The following is a 19,210-nucleotide window of genomic DNA, read 5'->3' on the forward strand; positions in this document are numbered from 1 at the left end:
TGCAGTTGTTTACTGTTCTATAGATGTTTTACATAGACCTGTTTCAGGAAATAGTCACGATATGGCTGAAATATAGCCGATGTGACGTTAAATATTAACTCACTGTTTCAGGAAATAATGTATTGAATAACATGCTGCATGCATTTATTATATTTTTATGAAGTGTATTAATATCTAATGTACATAATGATATGAATTGTTAAATGTGATGGATGCATGTGAAAAACTGTATGATTTTATCCTGGGGATGCTATGAATAAAACAATTATATACATGAAGAAACATGAGTGTTTTGTTGGGTCTTTTGTCAGTCTACCAGTACCAGGTATGTAAGCAAGCATTAGAAATAAGCAAGGATGGTGACTGTTCTGACCTGTGCTAGTGCTCATGGAACACTGTTTGCTGAGAAACACAAATAACTGCACAAAATAAACGAGTGAGTGAGTGAGTTTAGTTTTACACCGCACTCTGCAATATTCCAGCTATATGGCGGCGGTCTGTAAATAATCGAGTCAATCCAGTGATCAACAGCATGAGCATCAATCTGCGCAATTGGGAGCCGATGACATGTGTCAACCAAGTCAGACCACCCGATCCCGTTAGTCGCCTCTTACGACAAGCATGGGTTACTGAAGATCAATATTCTAACCCAAACCTTCACGGGTTCACAAAATAAATGAAGAAAACCAGTTCAGGAATTGTTGTCTCTCCAGAGGCAAACACTTCTGTGATTTAACAAGATGAGACTTTTCTACTTTCCACTTGCCCTTTAAACATTTGAAAAGACACAGACCATCAGTCAATCAGTCTGAACGCTGCCTGATGAGAGATCATCAAAGTAGATGATTTACTTTGTTGAATGACAACACAAGTCTGTTTGATCAAATCCTGCCAATCTGCAAAATACTTCTTTCAACAGTCCTAACCAAAATCAGTTTGGATACCAATATCAGCTTTGAGTATCTGCTAAAGTATGTTAGTTTACTCTAGTCCATGTATGAATCCTAACATATTTCAGCACATCCTTGAAATTAGACATCATCCATTGAAAATCATCTGATATTTGGGCAGGAGTGAGTGACTTTAGTTTTACGACACCGTTAACAATATTCCATCAATATCTTCTGAGTCTTCTATGCGTGACGAGCGAGAGCTTTCACCACTATTGTATCCTATCTTACCATTCTGCATGGATTATTCCATTATCTAAGGTAACAGGTAATTACTTAGCTGTGCATTCAGCTGAAAGTTTGATGCCTTACAAATGGGAGGACACCGACTACCCTGCCACCCATCCATTTGGGCAGGTAATGCCTTTCCAGTTTCTAAGTTTCATATTTGACAGATCAATATCAATACAAGTCATATGATACAAAGTTGAGCTCGCCAGTCAAGCCACCTATAGCTAGATGTTATTTTCACCAGCCGGAAAGAAAAGAAAGTAGCCCAAACAGCTAATTCACAACATTGCCACCAGGGTCCACTTGCACAAAGCTATCTTAGCACTAAGGTGATTGTAACTCCCATACTTTAACATAGGGTTGCGATCATCGTATCTCTAAGATTGCTTTGTGCAAGTGGATCCAGGTGTTTTCAAATGGCTTTTCACAGGTTTATTGTTCTTATCATTAATAACAACTCACTATGTGAACTCGACAGAGTTTTATTAAGGCACATATGCCGACATTCAACAAAGTATCATGAAATATGTCTCTAAATATACATCAATAACAATGCAAAACAGTGTGTCATGGGTTTTAAACCCACACTTCGATGGAATGTTTTCTGTGTTCTGTTACTAAACTCGGCACATGAAGAACAAACTTGCCAGGATGGTCAGTATTCTTGTAAGATTCCATAGTGTAAAGAACCTGCCCCATGATGAAGTTATTCAGTATACTGAAGGCGGCCACTGAGTGGTCACATCATTGAGAACATGGTTGTCAGTTATAACAACACAGGGCAGAAGTGCTTACTGGAATATTCTGTTATTCAGAGCAAACAACAGTAAACTACAAGGAGAGCAAAAGTCATCAGAAGATGACAAATACCCATCAAATTTGAAAGAACAAATCATCTGACAGTTATTTAAAGTCCAACTTGATTTTTTCCAAATCATTTCCATGGAAACCATGAAAAATATAAATGCCAAAAGTCTGTAAATAGCAAAAGGCACCACTATAGGTTCTGTTTGATATATATACCAATTTTTGTTGAAAAATATTGAAAGTTGTTTTAGTTATGCTCTGGAAATGAAATGATTATGGACGTACGGACAGATGGACGAATAGACAGACGGATGAGGTAATACATGCCTGGGGGATGAAAATGACAACTGACACATATAGCAAACTGTTGCTTTTCTTTTTGTCCCAACCACTTTGTATTTGAGTCAAAATGCATGAAATAAATTACAGTTATAACAAACAAAAATCATTGCTCCCTTTGAGTTTGAAACTTCTGTAATAACAAGTGTTAAATATTTTAACTGTTAACATGGACATTTAGGCCATGTTTTAATTTAGGGATTCTGGTCTACGCGTGCAACAGAATGGCTGTCATTAGATAATTGGCTTCAATATGTATCATAATATGTAAATTTATCTTTTGATAAAAAAGTCTTCAGAAACTTCAGTTTGGTCAAGTGGAACAGGAACTGAGACAAAGGAAACAAGTCTGAGGGCAGTGTTACTCGCGTTATGACGACACACAGACATTGTAAATATCTGGACGGTGGTTATCTGTTGTAACTTAGTTATTTCACATTTGTCTATGAGATTAGCAAATTATTTGTGAGTGCAAAAACAATATTAGAGATACAAATGGATACATACTGTTGATATATACTGACAATTACAGCTGACAAATACATGTTTTCAGAAAAAATATGACTGTTCACACAAACATTACAATAATATGCTGACAATATAGATGAAAGTTAAAATATAATATTGGTCATCTGGCTATTTCAAAAGAAATTCTGAGAACCCTAAACCAACATGTCAGCAAATGTTACCCCTGAAATTAGAAAAACATATGCAACCCTCTGATTGTTCGTTGTTCCTTCATTTGTTTATTCATTCATTCTAAATACCCAAGAATGCAAAAAATAAAAAAATAAAATAAAACACTCTCTTTCTCTTTCTCTCTCTCAGAGCCACTGTTCCTTTAGAGAAATTGCTGCTGACAAAACCAGTGGATCCTTGCATGTTCAAGGGGCATAACCCAACACACTATATTTAAGTTCACTATCATGTTGCATAGATAGATTTAAATTTCATAATTCATTAAATCAACCATGAACAATGAGAAAAAACTTTACCCTGCAATATCACGCAATTATGGATAAAACTGTAATATCAGATTTCAATATGACAATTGTGTCAGGAAAATTGCACTAGAAGTCTCAGTGTCACAACATTCTCTTGTGAAACAGTTGCTCAACCTTTCTAGTAACTTTCGTGGTTATATATTTAACTGGGCTCTACCACCACATGGGCTCAAGCCTGAGAGAAGAAAGTCCCACACATACTTGTACGAAATAATTTACATTAAACCCAACCCACTACAAACATACACCAGCACACACAGACTCCGCATCAAGATGTCTTCTTAGCACTTTCTTCAACAAACAATTGCATCTGAAAAAAGAGAATTTAATTAGGCTAATCAATAACTTTGAATAAGACTCCAGTGTAAAACAAAGGTTACCGAAATATCACTAATTTGCCTTGGTTGCATACCTCACACACACAACATTATATATATCAGAGATAAAGAGAATAATAAAAGTATCCCATCTGAAGTTGAGTAGTATACAACTATATAAGACAACCTTTGTTAGTATATTTTTATTATACTCTTGATTGAAACAACGCTTGAAGCAAGTTATACAAAAAGTGTCTTCTCACTGGTGTAAATTACCTGATTGACTGGGCACAAGGGGAGTGAAAATTTGTGAGAACTTGTGAGTATATACTCAATGGCTTAAAATGATTTTCTGGATTCCTTCTGTTTGTTTAACACCACACTCAACTATATTCCAGATATGTGGTGGCGGTCTGTAAATAACTGAGTCTGGACCAGGCAATCAAGTGATTGACATCATGAGCATCAATCCACACAACTGGGATATGATGACATGTGTAAACCAAGTCAGTGAGCCTGACCACCCGACCCCATTAGTTGCCTCGTATGACAAGCTTGGTTGCTGAGATAAGCTCTAACACAGATCTAACCCAGGTCCCCAAAGTTAATATTATTAAAATCTAAATATTTTAGATATTTAAATGGTTACCTTACCATAGGTCTTATGCATATTACCTTGAGCTCCGCTTAAAAGAGATCAGACAGTCGTTGATTTGCCATTCTCTAGAATGGCTGCCTGAGGTATCGACGAGTGTACAGGAACGGAAGTGACGTGATCTCCCCTCCCGCGCAAGCACGGTCTATCCAAAAATCACTTTTACTGACCAGGTCCGAAGAGCCCAGAGAGGGGAGGAGCTTTGGCAGGGAGTTACCGCCCTATGGTAAGGTAAGTATTAAAATATCTAAAATATTTAGATTTTAATAAATTTTTAATTTACCTTACTATAGGTCTTCTGCATATGGATTCGACAGTAGGACGGCACTGTCGGGCTTCAGAGGACCGCCCCTTGAAGAAAAATCAAGACCAGGTTCTGGTTGGCCACCAAGGCGTGACCAAAATCAGATGAATCATCTCTGTGTGCTTGACCTTTGCTATGACTGCTGGCAGCAGAACTGGTGGTGGAAAGGTGTCGACTGCCCATGCCGCCGGATCTGGAAGGGGAGACACGTACAACGGAAGCTGTTTGCTGAACCGAGTCGCAAACAGGTCGATCAGAGGGCGGCCGTGACTGTGACTTAGAAAGTTGAAAGCTTCTGGATGTAGCATCCACTCTGTTGGCGACGGCTTGCCTGGCCTTGAGAGAGCGTCTGCTAGGACGTTCTTGCACCTTGGGATGTGCCGGGCTCTGGCTCTGATGCCGCCGTCGTCCAGGAGACTGACCAACAGGAAGGTCTGCTCCAACAACTGCTTGGACCTGGTCGTTCCCAGGTTACGAATCAACCACACCACCGTAGAATTGTCTGACGCTATCAGGAGGCTTGTGTTCTGCAGCAGACGCGTCCAGTGTCGAACTGCTAGAATGACTGCTTGGGAGCTCCAAGTTGTTGATATGCCAGCCTAGCTCAGCATTGGACCACAGCCCTGAGGTGGTCTGGTCGTTGAAGTGTGCACCCCAACCTTGAAGAGACAAACTCTGTCAAGGAGACTCCTATGCAGACGTTCGACTCTACATCCCACTAGCGGAGGTAAGCGTGGAGATGCAGAGGCAGAAGGAACCTCGACTGCAGGTCGTCCGCCTGGATGTTAGGCAAGAGGAAGCGCTGTAACGGCCGGAGCATCAGACAACCTCTGAGCGTCAAGTCAAAGTCCCTGAGTGCGAGTGGCCGGGACAGACCTCGGCTGGGAAAACTGACAATTTTCCTCCAGCGATCCTGTGGAATCCTGACAAGGTCACAGTGAGTCAGAAACAAGCCTCCTATGAGCATCAGTTCCTGGGACGGCTCCAGGTGAGGCAAAGTTCATCTGTTTGCGAAGCAAATGAGGGTCGAGGTGGTTCATTAGACAGTCATCTATAAAGGGTCGAAATCGATGCCCCTGAGATGGAGGAACAGGGTGATCGGCGAGGTAATCCGAGTAAAAAGCCATGGGGCCGTGGAAATTCCAAATGGAAGCACCTTCCACTGGTAGCGGGACCCGTTGAAAACAACCTCAGGTACAATCTGTGACGATGGTAAATGGGCACATGCAGGTAGGAGGTCAAGGCTGGCCAGCCAGGCCCTGGGCGCAAGCCCGGCATGTAGTTGTTCCAGGGACACCATCCGGAAGTGAGGTGTCTCCGAAAGGTAAAGGTCGTTAAAAACTGCCATGTTGTGAATCATGCGCATTTTGACTGAGTCTTTCTTGGGAACCAGGAAATTTGGTGAGTAGAACCCCGGGGCTGTTGGGGGTCTAGCACTGTCTCTATAGCTTGTTAGTCTAACAGAGTCTGAATGTTGTCTTCTAGCAGTAACTCTTGATCTGGAGCATACACACGTGACTGGGGCGTTGTAGTCAGAGGCGGCAACACAGCGATTGGCAGCTTGTAACCGGTCTTGAGAATGTTGGTCACAAACGGATCTTCTAGGACTGTCCAATTGGGCCAGAAGATCCCCAGTCTCCCACCTACTGGAGTAGGACGAACCGGCTGGACGTCAAAGGAGGCTCCCGGGGACGGTCCTGCTGATGGCGCTGAAAATCGGGGTCAGATCTGCCACCTCCTCTGCCAAAGGCGCTACGGACAGAGTCCCTTCTCTTGACGTAACGGTGCCTCCCCTACCCCTCGTAGACGACTTGCCACAAAAGGCCGAACTCAGAGCTTCGAAAGTAGACAGGGACACCTCAGTTTTAGTAAGCTCCGCATGCTCCTTATAAACCTCCGGAATCCGGTCATCAAAGAGAAAGCGAAAGGGGCTCTCAACAGCTTTCTTTTGAACTCTTCCTGCCAAGAGCAAGGCTCAAGGAACCCTGTCTGCCGAACAAAAGTCGTCATGGCCAACGCCGTCCAGAGGTGTGCCAATAAATCATGGCGATCAGCGAAAAGGAGGCGACCTCGAACGGGACCGACGGTAGCGCCTCCCATGAGTCAGTGACTTTGAACACCTCTCCCTATCATCGGAACGTCTGGGAGAGCGAGACCTGGAATCAGACCGATGACGGTGATGATTAGCATCAGAACTATGACGAGGACTCCTAGAACAATGGCGCTGTCGAGGACACCTAGAGCGAGATCGCTTAGAACGACGGGAGTGCTCGGCTTCCTGGCGTCAGAAACGCTCCTCCAATAACTGACGCTTTAAATCCTCCTTTCTAGAAATCGTAAACACAGGTGCCTTCTTGGGGATACGGTAGTCTGATAACGGCGTCGGCGCTTGGGGAGGCGCTTGCTGATGCAACAATCCAGCAACGTCAGGGCTAGGTGCCACGGCCGTAGGCGCTGGAACTGGGCAACGCCGAAGTTGGCGCTGGGACAGCACTAGGTAACGAGGGTGTCAGCGCTGGAACGGCGCTAGCTCGGGCTTCAACTGCTGCATGTAAGAGGAGCATCCTTAGAAGCTTCTGTACCTCCGGATGAGATAAGGCGTCCAGCTGAGATAAGTCAACGAAGGCGTCAGACGGGCGCTGGGCTTCAGGCGTCAGCATACGCGGCGCAGGTGTAGACGTCTGTTCTGCTAAAGGAGAGCAGCGTCTGTCCGGCATTCGTGGAAGAGAAGATCAGGACCCCAAAGAAGAAGCAGGTGAAGACATCTTCCTCTTACGTTGCGACAATCGTTTCTTCTTAGCGACGGTATAAGCCTTAAAATCAGCGACGGACAAAGGAGTGCAAAAATGGCAACGCTCAGCGAGCGAACAGGAAACTGTAGCGCAGTCTGGGCACAAAGGGTGGGGATCCTTAGCAAACTTCTGCACCTTGCAGATGCAGCAAAACTGACGGGTCATGCACACAAAAGCTGTAACACGGAAAAGTGAAACGTAAATAATACGTAAACACACAGAAAAAACCCTCCTGCAGAGAAAATGGAAACACCCCTGCAGTAAGAATGGGCACGCCCAAGCAGGTGGAACAGTAGACAGTAAACAACCAAGATGGCTGCCCCCACTGAGCCGAGAAGAGCGTGAAACAAGCACAAATGAGGTAATAATATCAAGATACACAAAACCAAGCAAGAACATTATGGTGAAAGAAACATAGGTGTATACAATACACCAAACATGCCTAGCGGAGTGACACTCGCCATGTTGGAACACACCCGACACCGAAGTGAGAGACACCAGGCAGCCAGGTAAGTGACGTTTATTCTAATTATGTTCTTCACCCACACAGAGAAGAATATAGGATATAAAAAGCATACATACCAAAAACAAACAAGAACTTTAATATCTGAAAGTATCAGTAGGTAGCAAACTAGCAAAATCAAAAACGTCTGACATGCAGTACGCTTGAAGTAAAAGTGATTTTTGGATAGACCGCGTTTACGCGGGAGGGGAGATCACGTCACTTCCGTTCCTGTATACTCATCGATACTTGAGGCAGCCATTCTAGAGAATGGCGAATCAACGACTGTCTGATCTCTTTTAAGCGGAGCTTGAGGTAATATGTGTAAGACCTATGGTAAGGTAAGTTAAAAATAATGCATTTCTGAGAATTGTAAGTTGGAACATAACTCCAATATAATCGTCTACCTTAAAGAAGTCAGATTTCATAGACTTGAGAGGCACAAGCTTTGAGTCTTCCATTTTCTGCTGCTTTTCATCAGCTTCAACCCAGGGGAAGTTCTGGAAACGTTGAGTGAAACATGCTTTATCATATAATGTGTAGGCTTTTTGGCAGTGAAGCCAACACATAAAAACAGTACCTGTAGGGGTCATTTATGGATAAAGATACACTCATGTAGGTAGTACTTTCAAGGGCAGTTGGGTAACCTTGTGGTTAAAGCACACACACACACACACTGGCGATATTGCTGGAATATTGCTAAAAGCGGTGAAAAACCCAACTCACTCTCTCACTGGTACTAACATTATTACCCCAATTAAACCAAGCTGCTTGGCTCAAGAAGATTAGTATCCCTTTGGGTACTTATCCCACTGGGTACCCATTCACTGCTGGGTCAACACAGGTAATTTTGAACAAACTTAAGGTGATTTAACTTCAACTTCAACTGATTTGTGACCTGGGTTCTATGCACCAGACAACACACCAACAAACCAGTAATCGACACTAGTGACAGCTTTGAACAGTATTGAACAGTATATCAGAGAAAACCCCAGAAGAGAAGCAGGATGCATGTGTTTTCTACATTGCTGAAACTCATAGGCATCGTTTCAGTGCTGAGAGACCAAGGGCAATATTTATGTTGTATATGTAATCCAAACAGCAAGGAACTAAAGGAACAGCAAAGAGTCCTAGACTTGGAAACAATGGGCTGAGAAAGGTACATATTATACCACCGTCATGAATCTGATCTCCCACTACACATTACTCACTGGTCTGGAGTGTAGAATCTCCTCGAATCTCCCAGGGACTTTGATGACCTGTTTCTCATCCAACTTCTGGGCTGCAGACTCCCGTGTGTGGATGTGCACTGTCCAGGTGCAGTCTGGGAACACAGGCGGACCATATATTTCACATTGTAGTGAGTGAGTGAGTGACAAGTTAACGTTTTAACCACATTTCACATTGGAGAGTGTGTGAGTGAATCATTGGGTGAAATACTGAGTGGACAAGTGAGACAGTGATGGAACACAATAAATATTTCAGCTTTATCATGGTGGTCAAGAGATAATAGTGTCTAAGGAAGAACAGGGGCAGTGGGGTAGTCTTTCGGTTAAAGCATTTCCTTGTCACGCCGAAAACCCTATTACGACAAGCATGGGTTACTAAAGGTTCATTCTAACCCAGACCTTCACGGGTTGTAGTGTACGGGGCAGTGGGGTAGCTTAGTGGTTGAGTTAGCTCGTAACACATGGGTACAATGTGTGAAGCAAATTTCTGGTGTCACCCACCATGATATTGCTGGAATATTGCTAAAAGTGGCGTAAAATCACACTCACCTCACTCACTCACAGAGGGAGAAAAAACAATTGATAAGGGGCAAGTGTGAAAGGTTATAGACAATTCCACAGCAGTTTCAATAAACCAACAATGTTTTATTTAAGTCAAAAGTCCAAAATATTGAAAAGAAAACAATCAGCCTGGACTAGCCTGAACACATATCCTACATCACACCATCACTGCTATGTGATAACTCCAGGTATCCCCCATCAACACCTTCCCCCCACACCAACAGTACTAGGTGATAATTGCACATATCCCCCACCTTCAGGTAGAGGCTGCAATACAGAGTCACAGATGTTCAGCTTCAGTAGGAACGCCCTCAGGGATTGTTCCAACTGGAACAGATACTCATCAGTCCTGCAACCAAAATCATACTTTGATCTGAAACAATTGTTTTAACAATATCTCAGGTAAGTAATGTCCATAAAACACATCCTGCTGTATCAAGCTTAATGTTCACAAAAGGAATAACTCTCGCTTTAACACAAAAATATTTTAACAATACAAAATTCAAATATGCACTTCAGTATGTTCTATGTTCTATGAACAGAAAAATCCCACATATATGAAGTTGATTGGAGTTCTGAATGACACACATAGAAGAGGGCAAGCAAAGGGCAGGACTGACATTTCCAATACTGATGTTCCTTTTGGAGACACCACACAATGAATCAATCACAAAAGCTTCAATTCCCCAGTCCTTATAATCACAAAAGAGATGTTGAAAATGAAAACTTACAGTTAAGAACTACAGATTGCAAACAATATGCCACAACATATATTCACTTTCAGCTAAAAAAACATAAGGATGTTAAAAAAAAACACATACATTGACAAGTGCCTATTACAATTTGAAATCACCATAAAATCTTAGAATTAACTTGGGAAATGAAATTTATTAGAATAACTGTCTTTGAGGGCAGTTGTGTCACCTGCCACTTTGAGTTGCCTCTGTGAGTCATCAATGTCCATTCAGTTGGAACTTACTTTGACCTGGTGTTGTGTGTGTCAGTTATCTCAAACACAAATCTCTCCAGTGGAGAGTTATCTGCCCTTAGAACAACAATGGCCACTGTCTCGACCTCTCCCTGCTCCAGCAGCCACCTGACCCCATCAACAACGTGGATAACATACTCCTTCACTTCAGGGTGCAGACACATCTGTTGATAATCAGACATCAACAGATACACAGACATATCAGACACATCTGTCAACACCCATCCTCAATAATCTCTAGGGTATACATTACGATAACTCTCCACTATACCCTGGATGCATCCACGGCACGGGTTCGATTCCCAACATGGTTACAATGTATTGATGAGTGCAGCGTAAAACTAAACTCATTCATTACAATATATGTAGCTCATTTGTTGTCATGAGGATATTCTTTTCTTAAAATTATAAATGTCTTATTCATAATCTCTTGTTCATAATGCTTGAAAAAATAACAAAGGACTGTCATGGACAACAAAAATCATCACATGAAGATGTTTATCTTCATATCCATCCAACCATCCTCACACATGCTACAGTATATAATAATGATAATAAACATCATAAAGCAAAAATATCATACATCACATTTAAATGCTAAAACATCTGTCATTGAATAAATCAGCGAATTGTATTACAGATACGTTTTGAAGGAACAAAGGAATTTCCAATGTAAACGCTGGAAAACAAGAAATTATGGATCAATATACTTAAATATTTCATAAAATATTTTGAAAAGTAGGATGGACGTACTTGAACCGGGACATTGTACTTCTTCCTCTTCACAAACACTCCTGCTGGGTAGAGGCCTCGGTTGTACAAGATGCAATGCACAGCCACTTCCAGAAACTCACTCAGGACATCAGATGACACTGAGACAAAAATTAACTCCTCTTTAATGCATAAGTTTTGTTGGAACCACGCTTTCTCAGAAACGCAGAGATTCTTGTACTTTTTCAGCTTATTTCCATCAGGGGTTCAACTCACACTCTGATTGAGGCACCAAACCACCAAGGCCCATTTCACAAAGCAATCGTAGCCCTACTATTGTCATACCTCCAATACTGTAACATAGACTTATTACAGTTGTAGCTCTACCATAGCTTTGTGAAACGGGGGCCCAGCACACCAAGATAGTGATCTAACCCACACAGCCACCCACTTTTTCCACAAAAATCCAATTCTGTCTTCTGGTAATCCAGATGATGTACTTTGTGTTCCCAAAAGACAAGTGTGAATTGGGTTGGCTCCTATAAGCAAAATCTTTCAACATACAATGTAAGAAAGCTTGTAAAATGCTATATTTGGGATTACACTTTCTCCGCAAATTACATATTCTCGACAATGTAGTTGATCCTTGAAATTGTTGCTTTCATCCTGGCCATAACTCAGAGTATTTAACACCTGAACTGTTGAAACATTTAATAGATATTCAATTGACTTAGCCACGTGCATCTTGCGCTTTGGCAACTCGACCCGTGAAGGTCCGGGTTAGATTGAATCTTCAGTAACTTATGCATGTCATAAGAGGCGACTAACAGTATCAGGTGGTCAGGCTCGCTGACATGGTTGACACATGTCATCGGTTTCCCAATTGCGCAGATCGATGCTCATGCTGTTGATCACCGGATAGTCTGGCCCAGACTCGGTTATTAAACTCACTCACTCTTTGGCAACTCTGTTTATGAAATTGCCATTCTTGGGCACCTATCTAATTCATCCTGGACCAGCCCAAGCACATTTACCAATCACATGACTATTATCTGCCAATAATGATAGGCCTATTATTAGAAATCTTTGCCCTGATCAAGAAATCAAATCACACATCTCATTGTACAGAATCACACACTGACTGTCACACCGAATAAATCATGATATACCTGCTCATAAACGGATTAACTATTCAACTTGATGTCAGTAGATGACCAGAAGTGTCGTTTGTTAATTCCTCGTGACTGCGTGCACGTGGTAAACACTTTGTATGAATGGGATATGATAAAATACAAAGTTTTTCGTAGCTATTATCGAAAATAGTAGGGCAAAATTTGATCATGGTTTAACTTTTATTTTTAATGCATTTCAGAGATACTACTTCCGAATGCAAATATGAACAATTAAAACCTGCATGCAAAATATTACCTTGCAGACAACTAACGTTCTCCATAATCTCTATGTCTTTCAATATCAAAACGTTTCGCTATTATTTATAATGCATTCTTTGCTCATCTGCACACAGACGAAATCGTAAACAAAAATCCAAGGGAGGCCACTCTATTTCACATTTTGCCATTGCTCATTTGAATGCAATAGCCAAACTATCTCAGTTCGAATGAAGAACCGGGTTATTTTGTAAATTGATATTTTCCAAATCTATCATTATAATGTCCTACTTAAGATAATACCAGTTAATGTTCTGTTTTGGAAGTCAGTACTTCAGAACAATACCTGATAAACAATACAAGATAAGATGATACTTTGTTGGCCCAAAGGAAATTTGTCCTGCGACATAACAGGTTCATACAGGTAGGTGGGTGAGTGAGTGAGTTTAGATTTTACGCTGCACTCAGCATGGCGGTCTGTAAATAATCGAGTCTCTGGACCAGACAATCCAGTGATCAAAAGCATGAGCATTGCGCACTTGGGAACCGATGACATGTGTCAACCAAGTCAGCGAGCCTGACCACCCGATCTTTAAAGTCGCCTCTTACGACAAGCATGGGTTGCTGAACACCAATTCTAACCTCGATCTTTTCATGATGTAGGGAGGCAGAATTTTGTGCGCCTTAAGGCTAATTTAACTGCTAATCAGGACAGAGACGAAATCTTAAGGATTCACAAGGTTCCGATCATTGAGGTATGGAGTTGTTCCAGCAAGATAATACCAGGCCTCACACAGCAAATCGCCAACCCAACCTCTCTCTCTCTCTTTCAAACGCAAATTCAGTTCATGTCGAGACGCTCAAGAGGAGGTTTAGGGGCTCATGGTGGCCACAAGAGATACTGAAGACAACGCTAAACTGGAAACAGGCGCCTCCACTTATTGAACATTTTACAGGGTATGGTATGCAACTAATGGATTACTGTACTCGTGTCTGTCAGATACCATTTATCTTACAACTTGCTTTCGCCAGTTAAATACGTTTTGAAACAACTCGTCATAAGATAAATGGTATCTGAAGACAATCGTTAAGTAATCCTGTAACATATTGCAATACACTATGCATGGCATTATATGAATTAACAGAAAATAACTTAAACCATGGACAAAATCACAAAAGTTGCTACGGCTTTTTTTAAACCAATATCGGTTCTCAGAAAATATATTCCAATATGTATCATGTGAAACGCACATTGGGTTTTGCAGCTATAGTGTACGGGTAATACCGTGCAGTCAAGCATACCGCAGTCCCTTTGGAATGCGTGGTTAGAAACTTAATGGTTCACCATAGTTACATGGTTGATTCACAACAACGCACACGATGTATTTTAAAGCGAACAGGTTAAAAAAAGGTTCATACCAGCTATTAGCGCGAAGCGGTGGGCGATAATAGCCGACTTCGCTTGTCTGTCATAAAACCCTGACATCTGTGAAAGAAAACATTTATTGCGCGACTAAAATAGTTTCGCAGTTGCAATCAAACAGACGCCTTGCCCATATGGTATTTAAAAAGAGATTTCTTGCAGTATTTTCAGTTCAAAGGCCGAGATTTACAGCTTTTGCGCTATGGGTTTGCTACAGTGATAAAGTCAATCCTGTTTAAACTACTTTAATGACACTGTATAGATCTAGAACTACCAACTAGTGAAAAAACGGAAGACTTAATGACAGACATCCTCGCATGACAGCCTCAGCAACAAAGGTGTGAAACTGTAAAACGTAAGGTGATTGGGTCATTAAACGAAACAAACCAATCGCGATCGGTTTTACGAAGCGCTCCTGTTTTACTCATTATACTCATTTGTAATATTATACTAGTGAAGTTGATCCAATGATTTATCGACCTTGGACCTGTGATATTCACATGTCCAAGGTCGATTAATCATTGGATCTACCTCACTAGAAGTCAATAATTGTTTTATTACATGACAAAAGTACTAAACACATTGACAGTGGCGGATCAAAGGGGGAGGGTTAACCACCACCCCTCCCCCCTTTTCAAAATTCCTGGATCCGCCCATTGAATACACAGTCATGAATCTTCGTGCTGTCGTGTCGTGAGATGTGACGTAACTCTAAACCAACACAGTCACAGGGACGAAGCTTCCTTATCTAGCGAGACGCACGCAGGGTGGAGTTCACAGCTCCCAAACTATTTTTAGCCACGGGAGGCGCTTGGATTGTTATATCATCCTCAAGCGACGTGGCGAGGTTGACAATGACATCGCTTAGCGTCAACGCTGTCATGTGACCAAATGGGCCAATCCGAAGGGGGAAAATGCCATATAATAAATTGCAATATAGTTTATCTAGCAATATATATTTATAAATTAAAGACAATATTAATATTGAATATAAAACATATTTATGTATTTCACGTTCTGATATTGTGTCAGAAACATACGTGTTACTTATAATCGTTATGGGGGACAATGTGTTCACGGACAATTTAATGATTTATCAGAGCGAAACGCTGTATTCAGGATAACTCCGCATGATACCAAACAATAACGACGTTGTTTACCACTTGAGATCAACAGCTAGTCTTCACTGTTGCCGAGAAGTGTGTACACCATGGCCTCACTATGCCCGGGGTTCCGAAAACGACGATCCTTCCGACGGACCATCCGTATTTGTATTTTGATAAGCGTCATTGTCGCTCTGATGCACAGTGTATGGACGAATCACAATGACTTGTCTCGGGAATTGCTAGATCCCTTGTCCAGTCTCCACCATCCCGATGATCCCAATGTGAAACTCGTGTTTGCCCAAATGAATCTGACGAATCCAGGAGTCGGTGGGACAGGTCTATTGTTAGATGTGTCGAAACTTCCCAAAGAAGAAGCCGAGAAGTTCCAGAGGAGTTTGGAGCAGAGGGAGTACTCCAGTTATACCAGTAGTCTCATACCTCTCCAGAGATCTCTGCCTGATATCCGTCTTAAAGGATGTCACTCGCTGTACACAGACCTCAATCTCCCTGAAACTAGTGTGGTCATTATCTTCTACAACGAGCACTGGTCAGTCGTGTTACGGACCATCCACAGCGTCATGGACAACACTCCACCCCATCTCATCAAGGAGATCATCTTAGTTGACGATGCATCTACAGACGAGGTTCTGAAGGAACCGTTAGAAAGGTATGTGTCCCGATTCAGGAAAGTGCAGATAGTGAGAGTTAAGTCAAATGTGGGATTGACAAGAGCGCGGATGATAGGCTTTGAACAGTCTACTGCTCCTGTAGCAGTGTTCATGGACGGACATTGTGAATGTTTTCCTGGTTGGCTGGAACCACTGGTGACAAGGATCGCAGAAAATCAGAGTATAATAACTACCCCTAACCTTCACGCAGTAGATTCTAAAAGCTTCAAGATCAACGAATGGGGGCAGGGCAGGGGTATGGGCATACCCATTCTCGGCTTCCCAAATCTTTTCTTCACCTGGTCCTCCATGTCAGAAGAGGAGTGGAAGAAGAGAACACGGGAGACTGATCCAGTACGGTCTCCAGCCATGGTTGGATGTGTCATTGCCGTCAGCAGGAGTTGGTTCAAGAAACTTGGAATGTTTGATCCTGGTTTGGAAATCTGGGGTGGGCAGGCTACCGAGTTAGCTATCAAGACGTGGCTCTGTGGAGGTGGACTGGAGATTATTCCCTGTTCCAATGTAGCGCATTTGTACCATCCTCATCGACCATCAGAAAAACGTAGGATCGCGTACAACAGAAACATAGCTCGTGTATCCAATGTGTGGTTGGACAAGTACAAACACTTTAGTGACAATTATGACGGTAGCATTGCGGATTTTGGTGACATTTCTGATAGGATAGCTCTCAGAGATTCACTTAAATGTCATCCATTTGAGTTTTACTTGACAAATGTTAATCCATATCAGCTCATCCCAGGGAACGGTATTTACACAGGTCTAATACGTAATGTTGAGCTTGGTACCGACTGTCTCGACTCGGGAGGCACAAAGAATGGGGATAAAATCAATGTTTTGTTGTACTCTTGTCATGGGCAAGGAAATCAACTATGGGATTTCACAGAACGTCGTGAGATTAGAACTGGAGGACAATGTTTAGATTCAGGATATGGAGATAACGTTGTGATGCGGAACTGTCACGGTCTGAGAGGGAACCAGGAGTGGGAGGTGGTCAGTGTGGAAGGTCAAGTGTTGCTCCGGTCTTACGGAAATTGCGTTGGCGTTACCAAAAGTAACCATGCTCTTGTCTTGGAGAAATGCCACAATTCTGCACTACAGCGGTGGACTTGGAAGCAAAACAGGAAACCTAGGATTTCTTGACAATATATTCTGTTACTTCGGACAACGATGTATCTCAGTCCCCAGTACAATAGGACAGATTAACAGAGGAAAGTACGTTTTTTCTATCACGCATAACATTTTTTTTGTTAATGATGACATTTGATTTGGCAGATTGAAAAGACATTTGAAATCATAAGAGAGAAGATATAATTAATCATTATGGTCCAGAGTTTCTGTGTTTGTTTCAACAATAAAATATATTTCGCAATATGGCTTCATATTGTCTTTGTACGCTGAATCCGTGAATTCAACCATGTTAGAATTTATGTCACAATAAATATTTCAAAAGTTGACAACAAAGTAAAGGAGTGTTGTGAGTGAGTATGGTTTTACGCCGCTTTTAGCAATATTCCAGCAGTATGACGGCGGGGGATACCAGAAATGGGCTTCACACATTGTACCCATGTGGGGGAATCGAACCCGGATCTTCAGCGTGACGAGCGAACGCTTTAACCACTAGGCTATCCCACTGCCCCTCATACAAACAAATTAGTGACAAAACACATTCACAAAATCATAAGGACAACATTTTTTATTTCTCATGAAGTTTCTCATCGCCCGACCGACTGTAACTTGGCCGTCCACCCAACTTTAGATCATGGTGACAGATTAAATCCTTATAAATACACGTATGCATTTCTTTTTTGGGGGGTGTATATAATAATTATAATGCTTGAAGTGTACGACAAAACTCGCTAATTTCGTATCAAGTGACTAGTTTTTAATCGTTGTGTGTTCGAACAGACGTATTCACAGGTTTTACAGTAATGACAATTCCAGAATAGGGCACAGTGTTAGCCGCACGTGTTTCCGTTTTAATGTGCCACACTGTGTAACCCTCATCCAAACAAATCCGAATTCAGGGAAAGACACCAACTGTAACTGGATATAAGTGACGCCTTCATCTCCACGCATCCTCTTATGATCGATGATAAAGGAGTACCAGGGCGGTGGGGTAGCCTTATGGTTAAAGCGTCCGCTAGTCACGCCGAAGACCCGGCTTCGAATTCCCACATGGGAAAATTGTGTGAAGCCCATTTCTGGTGTCCCACGCCGTGATATTGCTGGAACATTGCTAAAAGTGGCGTTAAACCATACTCAATCATCCTCACGGTGGTACAGAACTACCAGCCACGCTGCCGTGATCGTTGTAGCAAGTCAAAACATTGATTACACAACAGGCTCGTTTCATGTTGACTGGGTTCCGTCCTATTGCGCAACTTAGTACAATAACCAGTCCAGAATTTTGAGACCAATTCATTTAACTGGCAGTCTAAGTAAACTTAGGCTCAGTATTATTCGTTACACTGCTGTACTAAGTCTAACAAGACCTTGTGGAAGGTCGCGTCAGATAACCTTTTCAATTGACCAATCAGAACACAGCTTACCAAATCGCGAAAGTTGACATTCGCACATACCTTTTGAACTTTTACCTCCAAAATGTTAGTACCGAACGATTTCGAATGCTATTTTCCGTACAGTCGCTGAAAATAGCGTTTTGTCAGTATTCAAGCATGTCAGCTTGCTGAAATATTAGCTAATGATAACCATGTCAACAGAAACCCCAGAGCGTATATACTGCAGGGCAAATATGAGTGTTTTATGCAATTTTCATTTGTTGGGAGATCAGTGTTGGCGATCCGTTAGAACCGTTCGGCCGTCTCGCGTTTGATTGGACGGCTATAGGTCGGTCAAAGGTTACCTGAGCCTAAGTTAACTTAGACTGTTTAACTGGATACATAAATATGAATCAGTATTATTTTATACATCTAAGCACTTGTATATTGCAACAGAGACCATATAATTATATATATATATATTATATGGTCTCTGATTGCAACACTACGCTCCTTCTAATCCTTGTAAACATGTCATGCAGCGTGCTCTGTCGTACAGCGATCTCTGACAAACGGAAACATGGAAATCGTGGAAATATCAAAACGAGTTTAAAATTAAAATTCATTTGTAAATAGCATTTTCTTATGAAACAGGGAATTGGAATTCTGTGTAACCATAGTTGTTTGTGATGTCTATTTTCTCTTTCGGACCGGCT

General features: G+C 41.9%; 2 protein-coding genes across 2 annotated transcripts; one reads left to right on the top strand and one right to left on the bottom strand.

Annotated features, from left to right (window-relative positions):
- Nucleotides 1-3,161: 3,161 nt before the first annotated feature.
- LOC124260903 (mitotic spindle assembly checkpoint protein MAD2B-like) lies at nucleotides 3,162-13,163 on the bottom strand. Its single transcript, XM_046695224.1, has 7 exons — nucleotides 12,819-13,163; nucleotides 11,433-11,551; nucleotides 10,671-10,843; nucleotides 9,946-10,040; nucleotides 9,113-9,225; nucleotides 8,309-8,401; nucleotides 3,162-3,641 (listed from the first exon to the last, which is right to left on the bottom strand). Exons 1-7 carry the CDS (start codon nucleotides 12,841-12,843, stop codon nucleotides 3,600-3,602), a joined length of 660 nt encoding a protein of 219 aa, XP_046551180.1. The 5' UTR covers nucleotides 12,844-13,163; the 3' UTR covers nucleotides 3,162-3,599.
- Nucleotides 13,164-15,411: 2,248 nt separating this feature from the next.
- On the top strand, nucleotides 15,412-17,136 carry LOC124260916 (polypeptide N-acetylgalactosaminyltransferase 5-like). Its single transcript, XM_046695239.1, has one exon. The coding sequence runs from the start codon at nucleotides 15,412-15,414 to the stop codon at nucleotides 17,134-17,136; it is 1,725 nt and encodes a 574-aa protein (XP_046551195.1).
- The last annotated feature ends 2,074 nt before the right edge of the window (nucleotides 17,137-19,210 follow it).

The sequence above is a fragment of the Haliotis rubra genome, unplaced genomic scaffold, assembly GCF_003918875.1.
Source record: "Haliotis rubra isolate DU_JTF1 unplaced genomic scaffold, ASM391887v1 Scf780, whole genome shotgun sequence".
Taxonomy (NCBI): domain Eukaryota; kingdom Metazoa; phylum Mollusca; class Gastropoda; order Lepetellida; family Haliotidae; genus Haliotis; species Haliotis rubra.